The sequence below is a fragment of the Myotis nattereri genome (assembly GCF_964212035.1).
Source record: "Myotis nattereri genome assembly, chromosome: 3".
Lineage (NCBI taxonomy): Eukaryota > Metazoa > Chordata > Mammalia > Chiroptera > Vespertilionidae > Myotis > Myotis nattereri.
The window spans coordinates 44695100-44719640 of NC_138077.1; the positions used below are offsets into that span (position 1 = coordinate 44695100).

Consider the following 24541-nt stretch of genomic DNA (forward strand, 5'->3'; position numbering starts at 1 on the left):
TGCCTGAGTCAAGGAGCGAAGAGCAGGCTGCACCACGAGTAGCTCAGTGACCTTGAGCAGATTCTCTCTAGGCCGTTGTTTTCTGCAACAGCAATTATTTGTTGAGCACCACTGTGTGTCTGGCATAGCGCTAGGCACTGGGATTATAGTCGTGAACAAAACAGGTAAGGTCCTTGTTTCCTTGGAGTGCATATTTTAATAGGGAGAATAGATAATACATATTAAGGAAATCTGTGTTTAAAAAGGAGTCAACCACATTAGGATCTTAGGGAAGAGGGTTTCAGGCAGAGAGAACAGCTAGAACAAAGGCCCTAGGCAGGAATGAGCTTGGTGTATTCAAAAAAGAGAAAGGAAACCAGTTTTGCTGGAGCATAGTAAGGAGTATACTGACTGTGTGAGGGTACACAGATCATCATAGGTTTTCTTTGAAAAAAATTTTCCAGCATTATTGAGACATAATAAGGTTTTATAATTTACCATAAAGAGTTGGAATTTTATTCTAAGTGCAATGAGAAGCGATTTGAGGCCTCAAAGCAGGGGAATGATATGATCTGGTATGTCTGTAAGAAATCATGGCAGTGGGGTGGGCAGGAGGGAAAAGAAATATTAAGAGTGGAGGCAGGGAGACTAATGAGGAGGCCCTGACCAGGTGAGGGATGATGTGACTTAGCCCAGAGAGGTAGTGGAAAGTAGTGGAGAGATTCGAGTTATAGTTTAAAGGTAAACATTTGGATAGGGGATGCAACACAGGAATTAGGGAACACAGAGTTTTCCTTGCAACTAAGTGGTGAACAACTAGGTGGTGCATTTACTGAGCGGAGCAAAAAGTAGGCGGGTGTATGGGTGGGTGGGATCAGAGTTCTTATAACAAATAGTAGTTATTCACTGAGTGCCTGGTTACTATGTGCCAGACGGCTTAAAGATTCTCTCCTATTAAAATGGTAAAAAGATGTAAATAATCAAGCTTAGGCTCAGAATGGCGGGTAAGGGCCGTGGGTTTCTCACCGCTAAACGGTGGTGGAAGTTAAATCCTAAGTTCAGTCTGTCCACGGCCTCTTCTCAGTGAAACCAGGACCATTTTCTCCTGGGCTGTCAGGAGAAGGTAAAATAAGATCTGCTAAACCAGACGTTCGCAGGACCATTGGCTTGGAGTGACTGTCCCCGACCCTAACGCACTTACCCCTCCGCCCCGCATCCAGCAAGTAGTTACATATGAATGAAATTCCACGACTCGTCACCGACTCAAACTTCCCTCCCGCCATTGGTCAGAGCTGATGGAAAAGACTCGTGATTGGTGGAAAGTCAGAGGAGGCGGGCGGGGGAACTCCTTATACCTTAGAAACGCTGTTTTGGCATTCATCTCTCTACCGCCCTTTTACGTAGTTTTCTACGACTCGCAGGAACCGGGGCTGAGCGGATTCCGGCGGCGGCGCGACTCTCTGACGTTCCCTCTTCCCATTGGCCAGGAGCTGCGGCTGCAGTTCCGAAGCCTAACTGGCCGCCCGCGCCGCCTCGGAGGTGAAGTGTATCGTGCTGATTGGCTGCGAGGGGCCGGCCGCGTGTGATGTCCCGAGCGGCGATTGGCTCTCATCTGCTGGGGGGCTTCTCTGCCCCGGACTCGGGACTCCCGGGAAGTGGACTGGCAGGAGAGGGGCCAGCTTGCGTCGCTCCGGCCCCCGCACGAGACCCCCGGCGTGAGGCGGTCTTTCAGGGCCCGGTGGGCTGGCGAGCCGACGCGGCGCCGGCGGAGACAGCGAGGAGTGTGTTGGACAGGGGCCGGCATAGGCTGGCACAGAGAAACCATGGCCCCGCAAAACCTGGGCACCTTCTGCCTGTTGCTGCTGTACCTCATCGGGACCGTGATCGCCGGGTGAGGAACGGGCGCCCGCGCGGTACGGGGCCCGTGGGTCAGTCTTGGCTGGGACGGAGCTGGAAGGACGAGGAGGGGGCATTGCTGTGGCGAGACGGTGGGGCGGAGGAATGGCTTGCGTGGACCAGGCTAGCAGGGTGGAGAGGAGAGCAATGGGTGGCACGAGTGAGAGGGGCTTGGATCCAGAAGCTCTGAGAGCTAGACTTGTCCGGAGGGGCGGGAGTTGGGTGCAGGGTCAAACACTGCGCGGGGCGGGGGGCTGTTGAGCTGGAGAAGAGGGGCCTGCCACGAGCCCTTGGGGAGCTGACATTCAAGTGGGTGGGTCCGTGCCAGGCTGAGTGAGGAAATTAGCCGAACAGGTAAGGAAGCCATGCTGGGACGGAAGGAGGTTAAATGGAGTGCAGACCCTTTGGAAAGTCCTTGTACCGCTTCTTGAGGTTTTGAGCCTAAGCTGTCTTCTTGCCTCACTGTCTCTCTCCATGGTACGTTTTTGAGAAGTTGAATGGTATTATGAGCGGGAAGAGTATTTCACCAACAGATAGTAGACTAGGATTCTGGCCTCCCCACTTATGAATTATGTGACCTTGAAGGAACCACCTAAATTCAGTTGAGGATACTAATGTGCCTCCTGCATGAAGGGAGTCGGACCACCTGAACTCTGAGGATCCTTCCAGCCTTTAAGATCCATGATCCTACATGCCTGCCGACCACAGGATATTATGTGCCAGGCTTATATTTTAGAATGTGGGGAATAGTAAGGCCTTAGCTTCTAACAATTAATAGATTGCTCTAAATTAGCGGTTCTCAACCTGTGGGTCGCGACCCCTTTTGGGGGAGTCGAACAACCCTTTCACAGGGGTCCTCTAAGACCATCAGAAAACACATATATAATTACATGTTGTTTTTGTGATTAATCACTATGCTTTAATTATGTTCAATTTGTAACTATGAAAATACATCCTGCATATCAGATATTTACATTACGATTCATAACAGTAGCAAAATTACAGTTAAGAAGTAGCAACGAAAATAATTTTATGGTTGTGGGTCACCACAACATGAGGAACTGTATTAAAGGGTCGAGCCATTAGGACGGTTGAGAACCACTGCTCTAAATGGATCAAGTCCTACCTAGCAAAGCTTTAAAATGTGCTTGTTATTCTCTTAAAGGCTTTCCCCCTGTGCATATACGTATGCTTAAACTTTGTCATTTTTTCTTGTAAAACATCTTAAATTTAAAAAAAATTAACTTCTCCTAGGTAATATTTTATTGTTTTTGTTAGTACTTTTTACACTTAAAGCACGAAGTACACTAAGGTATTCAAACAAAATATCACTATAAATATTTAATACTATAGCTCTATACGTCAGGCTTTCATAAAGGAGTCTCTTGGGCGCTGAATACTGATGCTGAATTATGCTGGCTATCTTTTCCCTATATTTTCCTGAGCTGTTACTTAACCATTTTTATATTAAGTATATTTTAAGTAAGCTTTATTCTTTATACAGTTAACTGTTTTGTTATTCATTTTAGTGAACCTTTTTATTTAGTTAGTTCTTGTCTCAAGAGATATAAGGTTTTTGCAGATTTTTGGGGCCAAAGGTAAAGCACCTAATTAATCCTCATGGAACCCCTTATGGGTGATAATTTTTAAAACTATGTTAAATGATTTTCCTGAAGTGTGACTAAAAGCTATGAAATCGTTTTTATTTTTAAATTAAATGTATTGGGGTGACATTGGCTATTAAGGTTATATAAGTTTCAAGTGTACAATTCAATGATACATCATCTGCATTTTGCATTGTGTGCCCACTGCCCAAAGTCAAATCTTCTCTTACATATCACCTGAATCTTGGTACCCCAATGCATGTTTTCCCCCACTGCATTATAAATTACCATCGCTGCTACATTAGTGTGTCCATTGAGAACAACTTTCTCATCCCCTTTGTTGACAGAATGCATTTTCAGAATAACTTCTGGCGGCTAAAGTGACTCTGGCAAAACGAATTGATTTTTGTGAGCATGCTTATTTATTCATTTCATTCAGTGAATTTAAAAAAAATATTTTTATTGATTTGATTTCAGAGAGGAAGAGAGAGGGCGAGAAAGAGAGAAACAGCAACAATGAGAGAGATACTGGGTATTCCCCTGACCAGGAACCAAACCATAACCTCCTGGTTCATAAGTCAATGCTCAACCACTGAGCCAAGCTGGCCAGGCTCATTCAGTGGATATTTATTGATGTCTTCTATGGGCTGGCTACATTCCCTGCTCTGAAAGTTTATTACAGTTTTAGTCTATCTTCCCATTGGCCCTTCTTGCAAAGATTTCCTTTGTAATTGATTGGTTCCAGCATAGTCTCTTGCAAAGAGGTCTGTGGATCTCTACCTTATCTTGATACCCAGCTCATGCCATGTGCATGTTTTCAGTTGCGGTGACTTACCAGCTCCTGCATATGGGCTTTAGCAACTGTCTATAATTAAGACTTGACTTAGACAAACTAATATAACTATTAGCAATGACTGCAAGATTGATATTTTCTCTTTCAGCAAAAAAGTACCAAAACTCATACATCTAAATGGATGTTATTCTCTTTTCTTATTTTTGCTTTGGCTTAACCTGTATATTATTAACCTCTGAAGTTAACTTCAGTCACTTCATCTTTAGCATTCCAGCAGTGCCGCTGGAATGCAGTCATTTTGAGTAAAGAAAATTATCCATTGAGGTTGTTATTTGATCTTCAGAAACAGTCAAATGTCATTTGAAATCAGTAACAGAAAAAGGAGAGAGTTAATTTCATTATACACTTACTGGTTGAAAATAACAAGTAAATGTAAAGTAAGAAAATGGTTTTCTTGACTGATGGTATTTCTAAGAGAAGAATGCCAAAGATATTTTGAATAATTATAGCAATGCTCAAAAAGTAGATAGCCTCTCACTGTGATTACATCAATATATAAAACTCATTATAAATTCTGGTGTGTTCTCTTTTTAGTTATTATTTTGTGTGTATGTATCACATGTATACCTTCATTTTCTTGCCCCTTTGCTCATAAGCAGGAAAAAAAAGTCACTTTTAAAAATGTGTTACATAACTCTGTAATGAAGTATCCTCTCCCTACTCCCCAGGAGAGATTTCTATAAGATCTTGGGGGTGCCTCGCAGTGCCTCTATAAAAGATATTAAAAAGGCCTATAGGAAACTGGCCCTTCAGCTTCATCCTGACCGGAACCCTGATGATCCACGAGCCCAGGAGAAATTCCAGGATCTGGGTGCTGCTTATGAGGTGAGTCCGGAAAATGGATAATGTACCAATAAAACCCTGCGTATGGGCGTTAGCAACTATCCATAATTAGGACACAGAAAAAACTGTGTAACACAGGAAATGCTCTTCTTTCAAGCCATTTCTTCTTGAAAATAGGCTATAAATAAAAGTAGTATTTGTTGTTATGTTGTACTCTGACGTTTATAGATGTCATTTCCTGCCTTTTTTATATTAATATTTGTTTTATTAAGGAGAGTAATGTTGAAAAAGATGATTGATGATTGAAATAAAAGTTAGATTGATGAGTGAGTAGATTAATCACCAAGCAACTAATGAATCAGTTTGGGAGCTGGAGCCAGAAACAAACAAAATCTAAATGAAGATCACAAATCCGCATGCCTTTATGGACCAGATAAGTAGCATGCAAGGCAGTTATAAGATAAAGCATCACAGTGGATATCCTGCCTCCCATATTGGGAATCAATAGGGATTGATCAGGACTGTGACAAACTGAAGCCGCCTTGCTACATTTCAAGGGAGCAGCTGTTATTCAGTCCTATTCAGTTTTTGCCATTTACAAATGCAAACCTGTTACCACATAATTTAATGTTTCAAGGAAAGTAGAAATCCAGATGTTTAAAGTAAATTCTCCTGATTGTAAAATTTTGGTAACTAATTCAATTTTAAAAATTTTATTAATGCAAATCAAACAAAACAACTATAGTTTGAATTTGCAACCTCTAATCTTTGAAGTCACCATGAAAATATAGTAGAACTGGGCATATTCTTATTCCTATTTTCTTTTCTTTTTCATTTTTAACAATACTGAGGAATATTTGCTGAATGTATAGTAAATCATTTACTATTTAAAAAACTTATACACAGCCGAAACCGGTTTGGCTCAGTGGATAGAGCGTCGGCTTGCGGACTGAAAGGTCCCAGGTTCGATTCCGGTCAAGGGCATGTACCTGGGTTGCGGGCACATCCCCAGTGGGAGATGTGCAGGAGGCAGCTGATCGATGTTTCTCTCTCATCGATGTTTCTAACTTTCTATCCCTCTCCCTTCCTCTCTGTAAAAAATCAATAAAATATATTAAAAACAAAACAAAACAAAAAAAAAACTTATACACAGAACCTTTCAACACTATGTTGAAAAAAGTTTACAAATAAGCTTTGATAATCTTTCATCTATTAATATAGGAGTTAGCTATTTTGTGTGTTGCAATTCATCTTTCCTCTAAAAATAGAATAAGAAATCTGTGGTTTTATTTTTTTTCCAGCTTTATTGAGGTATAATTGACAAATAGAATTGTAATATATTTGAAGTGTTCATCATAATGATTTTGTTTTTTAATCCTCACCCGAGGATAATTTCATTGATTTTTAGAAAGGAAGAGAGAGGGAAAGACAGAGAAATATCGATGTGAGAGAAACACATCGATTGGTTGCCTCCTGCATTTGCCCTGATCAAGGCTCAGGCCAGGGAGGAGCCTGTAACCAAGGTATGAGGTACATGCCCTTGACCAGAATTGAACCCGGGACCCTTCAGTTCTCAGGCCGACACTCTATCCACTGAGCCAAACTGGCGGCCATCATAATGATTTAGTATACGAATACATTGTGAAAAGATTCCACCCATCTAGTTAACACATTCATCACCTCACATATTTATCGGTTTTTTTGTGTGAGAATATTTCAGTTCTGCTTTCTTAGCACATTTCAGTTACACAATAGAGTCTTATCATTTCCATTTTCTAAAAGGGCACAGAAAAAAAAATTAACTCCAAACATCATGGAGCTGAAACTTCTGAATTCAAGTTAAATCTCTGTATGGTTAGAAGGCTAGAAACAAATCTGAAAAATATGTTAGTAGTGGAAAAAACCCAAAGGAAGGGATCCCAAGGCTTCCTAGATTAAAGAAGTGAATGAACTGAAATAGAGACTTATACCCAGGTAAAACCTAGAACTAATAGGGCCCCCCTTCTTTAGGCACCTTCAGGGATCCTGTAGGCCTGAAATATCTAACTTCAGGCTCTCAAATAAACTTGAGAGGGTTGGTGTACTCTCTTACATTGTATGTAACATTTTGTGTCTTGTTAATAATATGAAGTCCATATTTTTGCACTATATTTCCCATGAGTATTTCCATTGTTTGCTAGGAACCCAATACTCAATAATTATTTTCTAAGGAAGCTATCGCTATGAATTTACCATGCTTTTTAAAGAATCTTCCATGTTATTTAGCCATAACCTATGCAGGTTCATTCATGAGATTGCAGTTTATTTAACTCTTAAGAGCCTTTATAAGCCACAAGTTCAGTTTTTGTTTTGTTTTTTAATATATTTTATTGATATTTTACAGAGAGGAAGGGAGAGGGATAGAGAGTTAGAAACATTGATGAGAGAGAAACATCGATCAGCTACCTCATGCACTCCCCCTACTGGGGATGTGCCCGCAACCAAGGTACATGCCCTTAACTGGAATCGAACCTGGGACCCTTCAGTCCGCAGGCCAACCGGCTAGGGCAGTTTTTGTGGGTTTTTGTTTTTTTGTCCCATTCAGTTGATTGCGTTTGTTTCTTAAATAAATTAGAGTTGTAAGGTTGAAGAGTCTTTTGTGAACACAAATCTGTCTTCTCCATTGAGCTAGGACTACTACATTTTAATTAGTTGACACTTTGTGGCTTGATTGGCCAATCAACTAACCTTTTTTATTTCTGTTAGAAATAAAATAGTTTCCAAGATCATAGAATTAAATTACATTCCTTAGACAGGAAAAGGTAAGGAATGGTAATAGATAACTTTACGGGTAGTGTTGAGGGAGTTATTTCAGAAGCCTCTGACGTCCAAAGAGAACTGATTAAAATATAGTCTTTGGGGTTTTTGAAATGGTGTTTCTTATAGATCCAATTGTAGTGTTCATTTCTTTTTCAAGACAACATCAGAGAAGTAGACTTGAAAGTGGAAATCCAAATTGCATAATAATAAGAGTTGTGGGTTTTTGGTGTGTGTTTTTAAGTTAACTCTGCCCATTTCTTTTTTTCCAGTGTAGCTACTTTTTTTTTTAGGATATTTACCAAAACATCCCTTTCTCTCACATGGTCTATCATAGTGGCTTTAGCCAAATACTTTAGACACTTCTGGACTAACTTCTGGACTTACTTTAAGAATGCTCACTTTCACATACACTCAAATTCTTTTCATTTTTCTAAATGTATCTTAAATGTTAGTAAATGTTTGCTGGGCCACTTGCACATCATTTAGGCCTTGAGCCAAATGTGTGTCCTGTTTACATATGGCAATCAGATTCCTTTTCTTTTGCTGAGTCAACTTCCCCACCTACTTCCAAACTCTTCTCCTGAGCCAACACGAGTATGGGTTTGCAATAACTTTCTCCTTCACTTGCTGTTTAAATATGAGTTTAAAATGTCAAAGAAAGAGTATTCACTTATTTAATTTTCAAAGGTGTATGTGTGCAGGTACTTCAGATTGCTCTGAATAGATGGGAAGCTTTTTTTGGAACAAAAATTCTGAAGAGTATGGGAGCTTATTTTGTTTTTACTTTCTTTGGTATTATGTGTGGAGTGGGCCCAATGAGAAAGCATATACCTTTAACTGTGCATGTAGTTTTCTAAAACCTTTAAAACTTTAAAAAGTCTTTTCAAGCTATGAAATTGACCTTGAGCAACCTTCACAGAGCAGTGTCCCTTTTTACTCTGCGATGCAAACACAGGAAGTTATGAACTTAAACGTATACATGGCAGACAGCATTCTTCCATAAATGGATTTCTTTATATCCCCCAAAATGAAAAAGGAAATGTGAAAATATAGCAGTTTAGGCCTTTTTGGAGTGTCTATCATTTTATTCCCTTGATTTGCCAATCTCTTAATGTGTGTATAGTGGGGGGAGAGAAATGTGGTATAGACATGTAGGGCTGAGCAAATTTTAAGGTTGTCCTAATTTACTGTTTCTGGCACTAATGAGAGTCTGTCATAGTTTTATCCTAGTTTATAGTTAGGAAATAATATCACATAGTGGTCCATAGCATAAGCACCGGGAGGTGAAACGGGAATTTATCTCACCTCTTTTCTGTTACTGCCCTCTCTTTCATAACCACATTAATATCAGATATTATTTTTATGTGACCAGGTGAGTTTAAATTAAAAACATTAATCCCCACCCCAAATTCATAGTCTGTGATGGGAGAGAGGGAAGGGAGACTGGTCCCCAAAGGAAAATATGGATTCTGTTTCCAGGAGACTTGATCATGAGCCATGAAGGGGAGAGGGTGGAGTAGCCCACTGGATTACCGTCCTCATTTGCCTGAAGTGGAAACAGAGAGGGGAAGTGACTGGTGGAAGGTCACATAGTGACCCAAGGGCGTCAGGCTTCCAGACTTCCTTCAGACAGCACTACCGCCAACAATCGACAAATGTGGCCCCTGCCGAGTGGGAGTTGTTCGCGCTCCCTGGAAATAGCCTAGAGAAGCTGCCCATGAATTCTCAAAAACTTAAGAAGTGACTCTAGAGGCTGCCCTTTAGCAAGCCCCATCTCGGAAGTCAGTACTTCTTCAGATATGTGAAAAGGAAGGCCTGGGAAGAAGAGGAACTTGAAACTCAATGTGGGGACAGCATCCCTGCACTTGGAAGAGCCAGAGTTGGGCTTTGAACATAGGCTTGTCTGTCCCCAAACATGCCCCTTTTCTCCAGCCAGGATGGCCAGAATAACCCAGCTCACTTCCCTCAGCCACCTCAGCTCGAAATTCTTTGCCTTTGAATCCCTCAGGACGTTTTTTAGACACAAGCCTCCTCCTCAGGCATTCACTCAACAGTCATATAAAACAACCACAAAAAAAATCATGAATTTAGCAATCTGGAAGTCAAAAAATGAATGATGCATCAAAGAATTTAGTCTACTAAAGAAAATTTTATAAACATGCCTTAATACTATATATGATTAAAAACTACATTCACTAAAATCTTAGACACAGTATTGGAGTTTTAAAAAAACATAAATATGAATGCACCTTATCTGAACATTACCAACTCACGATCTTTTTTGTCCCCAGGTTCTGTCAGATAGTGAGAAACGGAAACAGTATGATACTTACGGTGAAGAGGGATTAAAAGAGGGTCATCAGAGCTCCCATGGAGACATTTTCTCACAGTATGTAATTTACCCATCTGCAAAGTAGTAACGTCACAGAATGGATCACTTAGTGATTATGAAAGAATTATCCTTGCTCCCTTGTTCAGAAGCTTTTGATGAAGAGTATAACTCAACTGATCCTTGACCAAAAGGTCAATCATCATCCTCCCTGTGGGAATGTCCTCTTCCATTTTCTCAAAGCTCCAGAAAAGACAGGTAGTACTGAAAGGGCTGTCCATTTAGCCAACTGTATCAGTCAAATCAACCCTGACAGTGCTGAGGGGACAGATAAACATTGGAAACCAGTTTGTCCTCATCTTGCTGTCTTAGCATTTGCAAATGATTTAATGAGCAAAGTTATTCTTGTAACAGAGAGAGAGAGAAAGTCCTACGCCCATACCTACAGCTACTTCTCTTTCATCCTGTCAACACGAGTGGGACAATTATGACAACCAGCATTTAGGGAAGGAATTGGGGTAGAGGCTCTTTATCTCCTGCTGTGAGGTGGCTTTCTGGAAATGCTAAGTGGCTGGAATAGTAAACTCTTTCCTTCCCACTATCTGAACCCCTCTTTATTGATGATGTCCTATAATAGGAGATCTTAACCTAGGATTTCAAGTCAAGTTATGAACAAAAAACGTTTGAATATGCATTTCTATGGGGAGAGGGTTTATTGTTTCCTTCAGATTCTCAAAGGGTTTTGTGAACCCTTCTCCAAAAGAAGTAAAAGTCACTATCTCATACAGTAGTGTTTAGGGTGACAGTAGATTTTTAGGACTTGTGAAGGTGTGTGAGTAATGTGGTTAGGAAATCCTTTTCTTCCTGGGGGTTGATTTGGGTTTAGCTGCTGGGAAGTGTCCCGTTCACTGTGGCTGTAGAAGTGATCCCTAGGGATGCCAAGACAGAAAAAGTTTGTTTGTACCTTTCCACCTCTTCTCCCCTAACCCTCCCTCTCTGCTTTTAAGATTCAGTAATCCATTCACCAAGACTGGTTGGCAGGGGGGAGTTATATAGTTGTCATTGTCACTGTGCTAACATCTGAGGCTTAATAACACCAGAAATTAACATTAAGGTGAGCACACCTTCACAGTTGAAGGTCACCGTTTGTATTGATCTCAAAGTGATGCTTCTGTTACAAAAATTAATTTTGGTCTTGTAGAGATCAGAACTTCTTTTCCTTAAGGTTTAGAATTTTACTAAGGCTGATGGTTTTTCAGTTTATTTAATTATGTACCCAAGATTTTTGTACAGAACAGTTGCTTTCACAAAAGTTAGTTTCTAAAAAGCATATGAAGTGAACATTACAAATGTTCAGAATTACCATTACATGGTTATATACACTATATACCCTTTCTCAAGAAGCCCATTATATCTTGATTTTCCTCAATATTGAAACATTATTTCATTGATTAAGCCCAACTGAATTCATTTGTATAACTATATATTTGCACTACACTATATATCTGGACAATACTATATTAAAAAGTAATTGTTTTGTGGTGGGGCAATATAGTTGATATTGTATAAATTAAAAATTGTATATAATGTGTGACTCCAAAGTATTTAAAACGTCTTATAGTTTTATACAATATGTTGGTAGGACACAATATTTTATGAATGTGAAGAAAACTGAATCATTGTAAGACGTGAACTCTGATATCTTTTCCTGTTAACTTTACACTTATCTACAGCTTCTTTGGAGATTTTGGTTTCATGTTTGGAGGAACCCCTCGACAGCAAGACAGAAATATTCCCAGAGGAAGTGATATTATTGTAGATCTAGAAGTCACTTTGGAAGAAGTATATGCAGGAAATTTTGTGGAAGTAAGTTCAAACAATTCGGGTATTCAATTGACTCACAAAACTTGTTCTTTTGACTAAAACCAAGAGGTTTCTGGGCACCTTCTCTGTCGTTTAGGGGATGGGAGAGTGACTAGATATGTAGAGTTGCATTAATCATAATCTTTGGTTCATGATACACTGTTATGTCATGAACTCATCACCCAGCCCAAGAACGAAATAAAACCAATACCACCACTTACATCTACCTACATGCTACTTCCCTATTATGTTCCCGTGCCTCCCTTCAAAGGTAGCTGCTAACCTAAATTTTGTCTATTATTTCCTTGCCATTCTTGCCTGTTGTATTATATATATGAATACCTGGTTAATATATTATTTATTTTGATTGTTTTTGGCTTTGTGAAAATGGTATCATACTGTACATCATACTCTGGTACTGGCTTTTTTCATCCATGTTGCTGCTTTTAGCTATAAGTCTGCTGAGTAGAATTTATCACAACGTATTGACCACAATGTATCAATAGGCACATAGGTTATTTCCAGATTATTTCAATTTCAAACTGTTTTTATGAATATATATACATATATATACACACACACACACATATACATATATATATGTGTGTATATATATATATATATATATATATATATATATATATAATCTTGAGGTACATTTGAGCAAGAATTTCTTTTGGTTGGTTATAAGTAATAATGGAATTGCTGGGTAATATGAACCAGCATTCACTTGTACAAGATAATACCATATTGTTTTTTCAATTGATTAGTACCAACATTTCCACCTGCAATTTATAAAAGATCCTATGATCTGCCCACCTCTCCAATATTTTGAATTATTAGACTTCTCAGGTTTCATGCATTAAATGGGTATAAAATGTTATCTTTTTGTAGTTTTGATTAGTAATTAGGATAAGCATCTTCATGTGTTTATTGGCCATATTTTTTCCTTTCTTATGAAATGCCCTCTCATGTCTTTTGTCCATTTTTTTTTTGCCCTGTTCTCATTAATTTATAGGAAAAGCTTATTCTTACTACTAATCCTTTGTTGGCTGTATGTGATACAAATGTATCCTATCAGTTTGTAACTTGTCTTTTCATTATATTGAAGATTTATCTAAATGAACAGAAATAATTTTAATGTGGTAAATTTATCAGTGTTTTCTTTTATAGTTAATTTTTGTGTTTTATTTAAGAAATTATTCTTTGCCTTAAAATCAGAAAGCAATTTTCTATTAAAAACTTTGAGATCTTTTAATTTGAGGTTATTCATTTCTTTAATTCTGGAAAATGTATCTATACTATATTTTTAGATATTTAATCCATTGTCACATCTATTTCTATCTGCTGTTAACTTTCTTTTAAATATTAAATATTTCTACTTCTTTATCCTTCCCTGCTTCCTTCTAGGAGAGTCCCTCATGGTCTCCCAGCTCACTACTTTAATCTTCAGTTATGTCCATTCTAATAATACCCCATCAGCTGTGTTTTTATTTCAACTCATATTTTTATACATAACTAGAGGCCCGGTGCATGAAATTAGTGCATGGGTGGGATCCCCAGGCCTGACTGGTGATCAGGGCCAATCAGGTTCCCTGCCTCCCCACCTCCCTACCTCCTCCTTCCCTTGCCACCTGCGCACCGCCACCACACAGTTCCCCGCCCCGCCACCTCCTCTCCTCCTCCTTTCCTCACTGCCCGAATCCACCACCACCCACTCCCAGGTCCCCGTCCCAGCCTGGGTCCCAGCCCTGATTGGGTGATCAGGAACTGCCAGCTGGGGGGAAGGACTGGGAGGTTGGCCGACAGGGGGGAGGGGCCAACCGTCACCACGGCGGGTGGGTGGCGGGCCGATTGGGACCTGCCTGCAGGGGGTAGGGGGGAAGAGGGGAGGGACCCAGGAGGTTGGCTGCCAGCCCCAAGGAGGGAGCTGGCCCTCGGCCCCCCCGGGAAAGGGGTTGCATCCACCGCCACCCACCCCCTGTTCCCTGTCCCAGCCTGGGGACCCCACCCCAATTGAGCAATTGGGGCCTGCCAGCTATAGGGAGAGACCAGGAGGTTGGCCGGCAGGCCCCATCGGTGATCGGGGCTGCAGGCTGGGGGCAGCTCCTGCGTTGAGCATCGGCCCCCTCGTGGTCAGTGTGCATCATAGCGACTGGTCGTTCCATTGTACAGTCACTTAGGCTTTTATACATATACACACACACACACACACACACACACACACACACACACATATACATACACACAGACTAGAGGCCCAGTGCATGAAATTTGTGCACGGGGCGGGGGTGTGGGGGAGGAATCCCTCAGCCTGGCCTGCACCCTCTCACAATCCAGGACCCCTCAGGGGATGTCTGACTGCCGGTTTAGGCCCGATCCTGCAGGGATCCCTGCGGGATCAGGCCTAAAATGGCAGTCAGACATCCCTCTCACAATCCGGGATCGTTGGCTCCTAACTACTTGCCTGCCTGCCTGATTGCCCCTAACCCCTCTGCCTGCCTGCCTGCCTGAATGCCCCTAACCCCTCTGCCTGCCTGCCTGCCTGATTGCCCCTAACCCCTCTGCCTGCCTGTCTGATTGCCCCTAAACACTAGCCTGCCTACCTGATCACCCCTAACCACTCGCCTGCCTGCCTGATCACCCCTAACTGCTTGCCTGCCTGCCCGGTCGCCCCTAACCACTCTGCATTTATGCCTGATCGCCCCTAACTGCTCACCTGCCTGCCTGATCGCCCCTAATCACTCACCTGCCTGCCTGATGGCCCCTAACCACCTCTGCCTCGGCCCCCGCTGCCGTGGCTTCATCCAGAAGGACGTCCAGAATGAACGTGAAAGGTCATTCGGCTGTCTACTCTAATTAGCATGTTACACTTTTATTATTATAGATAGATATTTACACTTTTTCTTGTATTATTTCTTAATCTATTTCATTTTTATAATGTCTTTATCTCCTTAAGTATTATCATGCTTATATTAACTTATTAGACTGTCTTCTCTAATAGATTTGCTTAAAATACATGTGTTATCCAGTTTGTTATCTTTGGAGGGTGTGGTAGATAGTTGGAGTCCTCAGGTCTCTAGTTGTTTTAGTTTTTGAGCTCATATGCCCCCTGTGGATATCAATACCTCTCTTCCCTTATAGAGCATATTAGGGCAAGCGCTTATCTAGTGGTTTTACCTGTGTTTTGTTTTCTTGGAGTTTTTGTTTGATGTCTGGGTTCTACTGTTTCCTGGGGAGGAGAAGGCCTGTCCTGAGGCAGTTCAGGAAGGAGGCAAGAGCAGAACTTCAATATCCTCTAACTGCCCTGCTAGCTCCTATTACCCTTATACATACCAGTTCAAAGAAGCATTCTATCTCTGGAGTTTTCTCACACATTTTGTATTATTGTTTCCTGAAATTCATATTTTTGGGGGGTTTCTGTTTATCTGTTTTGAGAGAGTGAGAGAGAGAGAGAGAGAGAGAGAGAGAGAGAGAGAGAGAGAGAGACATCGATTGGTTACTTCCCATACAATGTGCCCCGACTGGGGATTGAACCCACAACCTGGGTGTATGCTCCTGACCAGGAATCGAACCTGTGGCCCTTCAATGCATGGGACAACACTCCAACCAATTGAGACACCGGCCAGGACTGGAATTCATGTTTTCTTATAGTTTCACATGGTGATTTTGGAGGAGATAGCAGTAGTTTGTGCATATGTGCCATCTTGATAGGAAGCATGTTTTTAGTTGTGACTTTTGCTCTGAATAGTTGAAAGAAGAGGACTAGACATTACAGAAGATGCAACTGGCTTGTAATACTGTTGTTCAGTCTGAAGAATGGGAGAAAAGGGAATTCAAAATATGTGGGTCATCTCTCCTTCCAAAACAGGACAGCTTGTTCAGGTGGGAGAAAAGAAGTGAGCCTAGTTAACTCCCATACTCCCTTCCAGACCTGTTGTCTGTAGTCATTGCTAATACAGAGTACATCACTTTTTGCAGTTAGTGTGTTTTTATACTAATTCTTTTTAATGTACTTATGAAGGATGTAAGTGGCCATGCTATTTAAATGAATCAATAGTGAATTCCTTTTTTAAAAAAAAAATATTTTTTTATCTATTTCAGAGAGGAAGGAAGAGAGAGAGAGAAACATCAATGATGAGAGAGTATCATTGATCTGCTGCCTCCTGCATCCCCCACACTGGGGATTGAGCCCACAACCTAGGCATGTGCCCTTGACCGGAATCAAACCCGGGACCCTTCAGTCCACAGGCTTACGCTCTATCCATCGAGCCAAACCAGCTAGGGTGTGAATTCTTTTTTAAGAAAAAATTATTTTGAGAGGACATAGTGGTTAAAAAACATGGACTTTGGAGCTAGGTTGCCTGGTTTAGAATCCTGGCTCTGCCATGAGTTAGTTATGTGACCTTGGTCATGTTACTGAACCTTTGTGTACTTTCATTGCTTCCTCTGTAAAATAGAAATAATAACAGTACCTACTCAGAAGGATGTTGTGAGGATTAAATGAGTTCCTATATGTAAAAGCGATTAGAGCGTTGCTTCGCATATAGTAAGTCCTGTAAAGTATTTGCTCTAATTACTATTATTGTTATTTATTCTGTTGACCTGGGCTTTCACATGTTGGTAGGCTTTCAGGAATTTTTTTCTCCAAGCGATGTGTCACCTGCTGCGTGAACATGTGCTTTGTGATTAGGTGTTTGACTAATTAAATAGGTAAAAGCAAGAGTACATTTTTCCATTTAAATTAGGTTCCACATAACTTAGAGGGATCATAATGTGTGATTGCAATCAAGTACAAAGAGATGATCATTGTGTCTTTTCCTGTGTGTTAAAGTATCTGAATTGAGATAGCACTGGAAGCAACCCTAGACTGAGATGCCTGAAACAAGGAATTGTTTTCATTAAGTTAATCAGAGCTAATCTTCTGGTGGTAGCCAAGTACCAGCTCTTCAAGGCTGTGGTTGTTCTTCAGGGGTTATGCTTTACACAGCTCAGATTTCTGTGAGATAGTAATTCTGTGAACTACTTTAACTCAGCAGTATTTAATTATGGCTTATAAATGCTGATATATTACACATTGTTTTTCTGTTCTCTTCTTTCTTTTTTTGTTTGTTTAATCCTCACTGGAGGATCTTTTTTCCACTGATTTTTAAAGGGAATAGAAGGGAGGGAGGAAGAAGCAGGGGTTGCGGGGAGGTGAGGAGGGAGAGAAAGAGAAACATCAATGTGAGAAACATCAATTGATTGCATGTACCCTGACCAGGGCCAGGGCTGAACTACAACCGATGTACGTGCCTTTGACTGGGAATCAGACCCGAGACCCTTCGGTCCTCAGGCCAGTGCTCTAACCACCGATCCAAACCAGCTAGGGCTGTTCTTTCTTACTCCCTTTTCTCTTCTCCAACTTTAGAATGTGAGTCATTTAAATATCTGAATGTTTCATTACTGTTTGGGGCTGATTTGTAACTCCTGAAATACTTCTCTCAGCTCAGGTCTCCCTGAGGGATAGCTACCAGAGAAGGGGGAGTTCCAGCCCTGGCACATGTGCAGAGAGAGCCCTGGCCAGTTCAGGAAGCCAAAGGCTGTTTTATGTGAGAGAGAAGCTAATACTGTTTATGCACTTCTTAGGTAGTTAGAAACAAACCTGTGGCAAGACAGGCTCCTGGCAAACGAAAATGCAACTGTCGGCAAGAGATGCGGACCACCCAGCTGGGCCCAGGGCGCTTCCAGATGACCCAGGAGGTGGTCTGCGATGAGTGCCCTAATGTCAAGTAAGTGACATTTGTTCCTCCAAGAGATACTTTAATCATCTTGCTTGTCTAATAAAATGCTAATGGTCCATTCCTAGATTTTTTTCCCCCTCCCTACCCTCACTCTTCTCTCTCTTGTGTTCTGCCAGAGGATAGAACAAAGAAATTGTACATTTTTATTTTCCCAAAGGTATTTCTTTTAAATATCTTCCTTTATGTTTCTGAACTAATGAGCAGTGGCCTGTATTTCTGAATATACCTGATAAATGTTTGATGTTTCATTTTTTCCTGCTTGGAATATTAGAGCAATATTATATGTCTAGCTAACATTTCAGATTAGAGAAGTACTATTTGCTGATTGTGTTACAAATACAACTATTTAATTGAGCCTTAAATTGTGTATATCAGAACTAGATCAGCTGTTTGTAGGATCAGGAAAAATCTCAGACAGGATAAACTCTCCTGCTGGATTCCTAATAACATGACCCTGCCCTTCCAAATGCAAATGTATGTAAGTGTGAGTGGTTTTCTCTGTGAGGGATCACGCAGTTCAGAGTAATCAGCCCACTGCAGTTGCAGTGATTATCTACTATAAAGTATTAGCTTTTTCCTGTTTTGGCAAATAGATATAAATAGATGTCAGATGGCCTTCTCAATTAGAGGTACAGAATAGTCTTCCAAGAAAAAGCTCTGATAGAATAGATAAAACTAATTATTTGTACCAGGGGTTTGGTTTGTACTTTCTTTTTTTCATTTTAAATTTTCTTTGTTTCAGACTAGTGAATGAGGAACGAACACTGGAGGTAGAAATAGAGCCTGGGGTGAGAGATGCCATGGAGTATCCTTTCATTGGAGAAGGTAAAATATTGGTGTTGATGTTTTATTATCATGACTTTCTGCTCTGTTTGCTTGTGAGTGCCTCCCACTCTCACCTCACTCCATACTCTTAATGGCACAGAGTAAATGCACATATCATTTCTACCACTCTTTAGTGAGTTTAGTGTACAGAAAGCCTATTGTTACCATTATATTTGGACGCCGTAAGTCTTAGCATTACTGTTTATCCTTTGAATATCATCTGCAAAAATTACTATCAAGTAGTCTAAGTTATATCTATCAAAATTTAGGGTGTTCAGATCTTAATGGATTAATTTTAACTCAGCAATGAAAGAAGATATGTAACTTTGGTTGGCATTAAGGTACTCTAAGACCTTACCTTTGGGGTTAAATTTAAAACTCTAAAAGAAAAAAAAACTTTAAGATTTCAAGTTCAAGAAAACAATGAATCATTATCTGTTTAGGAAATAGGTTGTTATCTATTGTTGTGCCTAAGGTCCAGGTGATCTTGACTAATTATTTGAAACTTGGTATAACCAGGTTGAGACACTGCTCTCACAGATAGACTTGAGAGTTGACACCTTAGGTAGAGGTTTCAAATAGATTTGCAGTGTCAGACATGTGTGGCTCACAGTCGGCTTGAATCTTTTCTGACCAGGTGAGCCTCATGTGGACGGAGAACCAGGAGACTTACGGTTCCGAATCAAAGTTGTCAAGTAAGTAATCTAATTTTAGAGGCTTTCCCTTCAGCGCCTGCTTTTCAGATGCATCAGATTATAGAAATATGGATAGCCACCAGGGCACTTCTAGATGTTCTCCTCTGTTTAATATCTGTCATACCCTCAATGATTGCTTGTAACTCTACAACAATACTGAAGATTTTGGGTTAAGGCCTAGGATTTGGCCTTGTTATATATTTACTCAGAGCCTACAAATTCAAAAGGTGTTAGAAGGAAATCTTTACTAATAATAGAGGAATATGCAAATTGTCTAGGACACCATCACAGTAACAGTAATGACTGAACAGCAGGCTGCAAGGGGCTACTGGACCGGCAGGGGTGTTAGTGAGGGACACCAAATGACTGAACAGCAGGCTGGGTGGGGTGACCAGGCCGGTGGGGGGGGGGGGCAGTTAGGGGTGACCAGGCTGGCGGGAGGGGCAGTTGGGGGAAACCAGGCTGGCGGGGGAGGGGGGAACAGTTGGGGGTGACCAAGCCGGCGGGGGGGGGGGGGGGCAGTAAGGGGCAACCAGGCAGTTAGGGGTGACCAGGCTGGTGGGGGGGGCAGTAAAGGGCCACCAGGCTGGTGGGGGGGGGGCAGTTAGGAGTGACAAAGCCGGTGGGGGGGACAGTTGGGGGCAACCAGGCTGGCGGGGGGGGGGGCGGTTAGGTGGCAGTTACGGGCGATCAGGCTGGCAGGAAGAGGTGGTTAGGGGTGATCAGGCTGGCGAAGGGGCAGTTAGGGGCGATCAGGCAGGCAGGCAGGTGAGCAGTTAGGAGCCAGTGGTCCCTGATTGTGAGAGAGATGTCCGACTACTGGTTTAGGCCCTAAACCAGCATTCAGACATCACCCGAGGGGTCCCGGATTGGAGAGTGTGCAAGCTGGGCTGAGGGGACCCTCCCCCCTATGCATGAATTTCTTGCATCAGGCCTCTAGTAATTAATAAAACAAGCAAGGAGCTATTAAAGAGAAGCAGACAAGAATGACAAGTGGAGGAGACATGAGATGCAACTGATCGAAGGCCCCATCCAAAGGCTCTTCCTTTATATAATATGCCGCTTCTGTACAGGCAGAGCTCTTTGTTGGCTTCTCTTCAGCATGAAGTGCTGCTTAGACAAGATTTTGCCTGGGATTCAGGTTTTCTGTTTATTATTTCTCTCCTGTTACCATTTTGGAAGACAGAGATTCCTTTGCTTCTCAGGATTCTTTGAAACAAGGTTCTCACCTAAATATGGAGAAACGGGCACCCACCTCCTAGGGCTTTTCCCTCACAGCACTCTTTAAAATTTTTTTTTTTTTTACTGATTTTTAGAGAGAGGAAGGGAGTAGGATAGACAGAAACATCAATAAGAAAGGAACATCATGTGGAACTGGAGAGCATTATGCTAAGTGAAATAAGCCAGTCAGAGAAAGATAAATATCACATGATCTCACTCATTTGTGGAATATAATGAACAACATAAACTGATGAACAAAAACAGATCCAGAGACAGAGATGCATAGATCAGACTGTCAAAACTCAGAGGGAAGGTAGGGGAGGGTGGTGGTAAGGGGGAGAGAGAGATCAACCAAAGGACTTGTATGCATGCATATAAGCCTAACCAGTGGACACAGACAACAGGGGGGTGAGGCCATGAGTGGAGGGATTTTGGGGAGTAATGGGGGGTGAGGACACATATGTAATACCTTAATCAATAAAGAAATTTTAAAAAATAAATAAAATATGTATACTATAAAAAAAAGAAAAGAAAAGAAAGAAAAACATCATGGATTGGCTGTCTCTGAACACCCCTTAATGGGGATCGAGCCTACAACCCAGGCATGTGCCTTGACCTGGAATCAAACCAGGAACTCTTGATTCCTGGATCAATGCTCAACCACTGAGCCACACTGGCCAGGCCACAGCACTCTTTAATCTCCCTGATATTTCCCCCAGCTTCCCCCCCCCCAGTCTTTCTTACTTTTTAAAAATATATATATGTATATATTTTATTGATTTCAGAGAGGAAGGGAGAGGGAAAGAGAGATAGAAACATCAATGATGAGAGAGAATCATTGATTGGCTGCCTCCTGCATGCCCCCTACTGGGGATTGAGCCTACAACCCCAGGCATGTGCCCTTGACCGGAATCAAACCCGGGACCCTTTAGTCCACAGGCCGATGCTCTATTCACTGAGCCAAACCAGCTAGGGCCCCCCTTGTCTTTCTCATCATTTCCCAGAGAAAGTGGAACATGTATTTTTCCCTAATTAAACATGGTATCAATATCAAGTCCTTGCATTTCCCAAAATTCCCTCTTGCCCTATCCTCACCCTCTCTCTTGCCCACCTTCTCTGCATCTCTAGAGCTGACGTGGCCTTGGGATCCCAGCTCTGGAAACCTCTCCAGACTCATTCCTGATGCCATCTCCCCCGCCCCCACTGCTGGAAGTTGTCTTTCTCTCCTTTTCCATAATCTAATCACTTGTACTTTTATTTACATGCTTTGGCTTCTGCTGATTGTAACCTCCTTAAGAGTAGGGTTCAATAAATCTTACACACCTTCATAGATTAATTCTACACACAAAAGAGTATCTAATAAATGCTTATTGTTTAAATAAATAATACTCATCATTTTTCAAAATGTTTTAGAAACTTTTTGAACTCTCCCAAAGAAGGATGAAAGTCGGTGATTTTTACCTTATTTTGTTTCTAGGCACCCAATATTTGAAAGGAGAGGAGATGATTTATACACAAATGTGACAATCTCACTAGTTGAGTCTCTGGTGGGCTTTGATATGGATATTACTCACTTGGATGGTCACAAGGTAAACAAACCAATTTTCCTGCTTCCTGCCTGTCCTCTTAAAGCTTTCATGTGGGCGGCTTCGGGATTTGTCAGCCACTTTGATCATTTAAAACCACGGGGACTTCTTAGTCCTTGTGCCGCCTCCTGTCCTCACTCTACTGCCCAACATCTGGACATTTCAGCTGCTCAGTTGATTGCACACCTGTGTCAGTCTTGTCCTTACAGTCTCCATGGGCAGAGCCTTACTATTTTATTGTTTATGTTTGGTTTTTCTTTTTCTTTTGAAAGCCTTCTCTTTCTTTGGTTCCTAGTGTCCTAATGAGTTTCCCTGGCCCCTTCACCTTTTCTGCCTCCTCTGAGGCATGAGCTTTGAGCACCGTGATCACAAGAAGTGATGCTATACTTTGGGAGTACCAGTCCTACTCTGGTTCATTAGCTTTTGCTTTCCAGGTACATATTTCCCGGGATAAGATCACTAGACCAGGAGCCAAGCTATGGAAGAAAGGGGAAGGGCTCCCCAACTTTGACAACAACAACATCAAGGGCTCTTTGATAATCACTTTTGATGTGGATTTTCCGAAAGAACAGTTAACAGAGGAAGCAAGAGAAGGTGAGGGGAATAATGTGTATGACAGTGTGTTTGTATGTCGTAAGGGGTATGTGAACAAGGTGGTTAAAGAAGACAGTCAATAAGACAAAACCCTCCAGTGACATCAGACATCAACCAGTAACACTAGTGAACACAAGAGTAGGAATGAACATGCCTTTCTGTAAAGGCAGTGTTAACAATTCTTGTGTCACGGGTTTACCAAAGGCCGTGTAAACTGGGCTTTGAAACCTGGAGAGTGATAGGTTGTGTGGATGTGGGAGTATGAAATAGAATCACTTAAAACAAATGAGCGGGACCAAATAAAGGAGAGATGAGGATTAGAGGCTTAGGGGTGATGTCTGGGCTGACTGGTTGAGAAGAGGGCCCGGTTGGTGGATCCTAAATAAAAGGAAGAAGGTGAAAAGTCAAAACTGGAAAGAGGATAAAGGTGAAGAAATGAGAGATAGCTGAAGAGATTTTATTCCATTTTGATTGCCTTTTCTCTAGGGTTTTGTGGGATGTGTGTCGTATATGCTTGAAAGACAAAGACAAGGGATCATCTTGGATAGACACACACATGTGTGCAGGGGTCCACATGTGATGAAGATGGACATTGTGGTTATTAGTTTAATTCACATCATGGTGGTCATAGGCCTTTTGTGAGCCTCCACATGAAACATGGTCTTTATACTCCAGGGAAGTTACATTTTTATATTAATGGAGCCATTTCTTCATTCTTTCTTCAGGTATCAAACAGCTACTGAAACAGGGATCAGTGCAGAAGGTATACAATGGACTGCAAGGATATTAAGAGTGAATAAAATTGGACTTTGTTTAAAATAAGTGAATCAGCGATATTTATTATCTGCGAGATTTTTTTGAGTTTGTGTTGTTTTTATTTTCAATATGCAAGTTTGGTTTAATTTTTTTCTTCTAATGATCGTCATGAAATGAATAAGAAGGCTTAGGAATTTGTCCATTTTTGTTCAGAAAAGAATGACCAGCAAAAGGTTTAATAATACCTCTCCCTTTGGGGATTTAATGTCTGGTGCTGCCACCCAAGTTTCAAGAATTAAAGCTGCAACAGGACTCCAGGAGCAAAAGAAACACAATATAAAGGGTTGGAGTTAATTGGTAGCTATTTCATTGAAAATACCAACTGGAGAAGTCTGTTTTTAAATACATTTTGTTGTTAATTTTTCTTGACTCCTGTCTCTTGTTGGTTTGGCTATGCTATTGTCTTTTCCATCTCTGTTTGGTCATTTTCCCTTCATCTGCCAGTTTCCCTCCTTGGTGCCTGTGTGTTGGGCTGTTCTCCAGTTAAGCAGGATGGATGCATAAACCTGCAAACAGTGATAAAGACCCAGTCCCCACCCCTGTCTTCTAGAAGGAGCTCGAAGAAACTGAATAGGTTAGAGATTAGGGTAGGTGAATCAAGGTTAAACAAAGATCTCATTGTCCTTGAGAAAGTATACTTCCTCACTTAATTTGGGAATAATAAAATCTGATACGGATACTTTCCTGTTTAGAAGACACTTTTATATATTGATCTCAGTGTAGTTCCAGCAGCCTCCCACCTTTGGCTGTGGGGCAGCCAATGCCTTTTCATTACATTTTGCTTGTTTTACAACAATGAGTGGAAAGTGTGAAAAAAATGGGATCTCAGTTGACCTGAGGATTAAAAAGCCTTTGGTTTGTGTTAAGAACTAGGATTACCACTGGCTCTAGAAAGTGAATGTTAAGGGGAATTGC

At 41.3% G+C, this 24541-nt stretch overlaps 1 protein-coding gene across 2 annotated transcripts; it reads left to right on the plus strand.

Annotated features, from left to right (window-relative positions):
* The first annotated feature begins 1547 nt into the window (after positions 1-1547).
* DNAJB11 (DnaJ heat shock protein family (Hsp40) member B11) lies at positions 1548-23995 on the plus strand. Of its 2 annotated transcripts, none has more exons than XM_081085589.1 (10): positions 1548-1870; positions 5001-5157; positions 10206-10303; positions 11977-12109; positions 17735-17877; positions 18632-18714; positions 19352-19409; positions 22108-22219; positions 22651-22810; positions 23536-23995. In XM_081085589.1, the coding sequence occupies exons 1-10, from the start codon at positions 1803-1805 to the stop codon at positions 23598-23600; spliced, it is 1077 nt and encodes a 358-aa protein (XP_080941715.1). In that variant the 5' UTR covers positions 1548-1802; the 3' UTR covers positions 23601-23995. The 2 variants fall into 2 exon arrangements, with proteins under 2 accessions (XP_080941715.1, XP_080941716.1); XM_081085590.1 differs by lacking the exon at positions 1548-1870 and adding an exon at positions 2461-3019.
* The last annotated feature ends 546 nt before the right edge of the window (positions 23996-24541 follow it).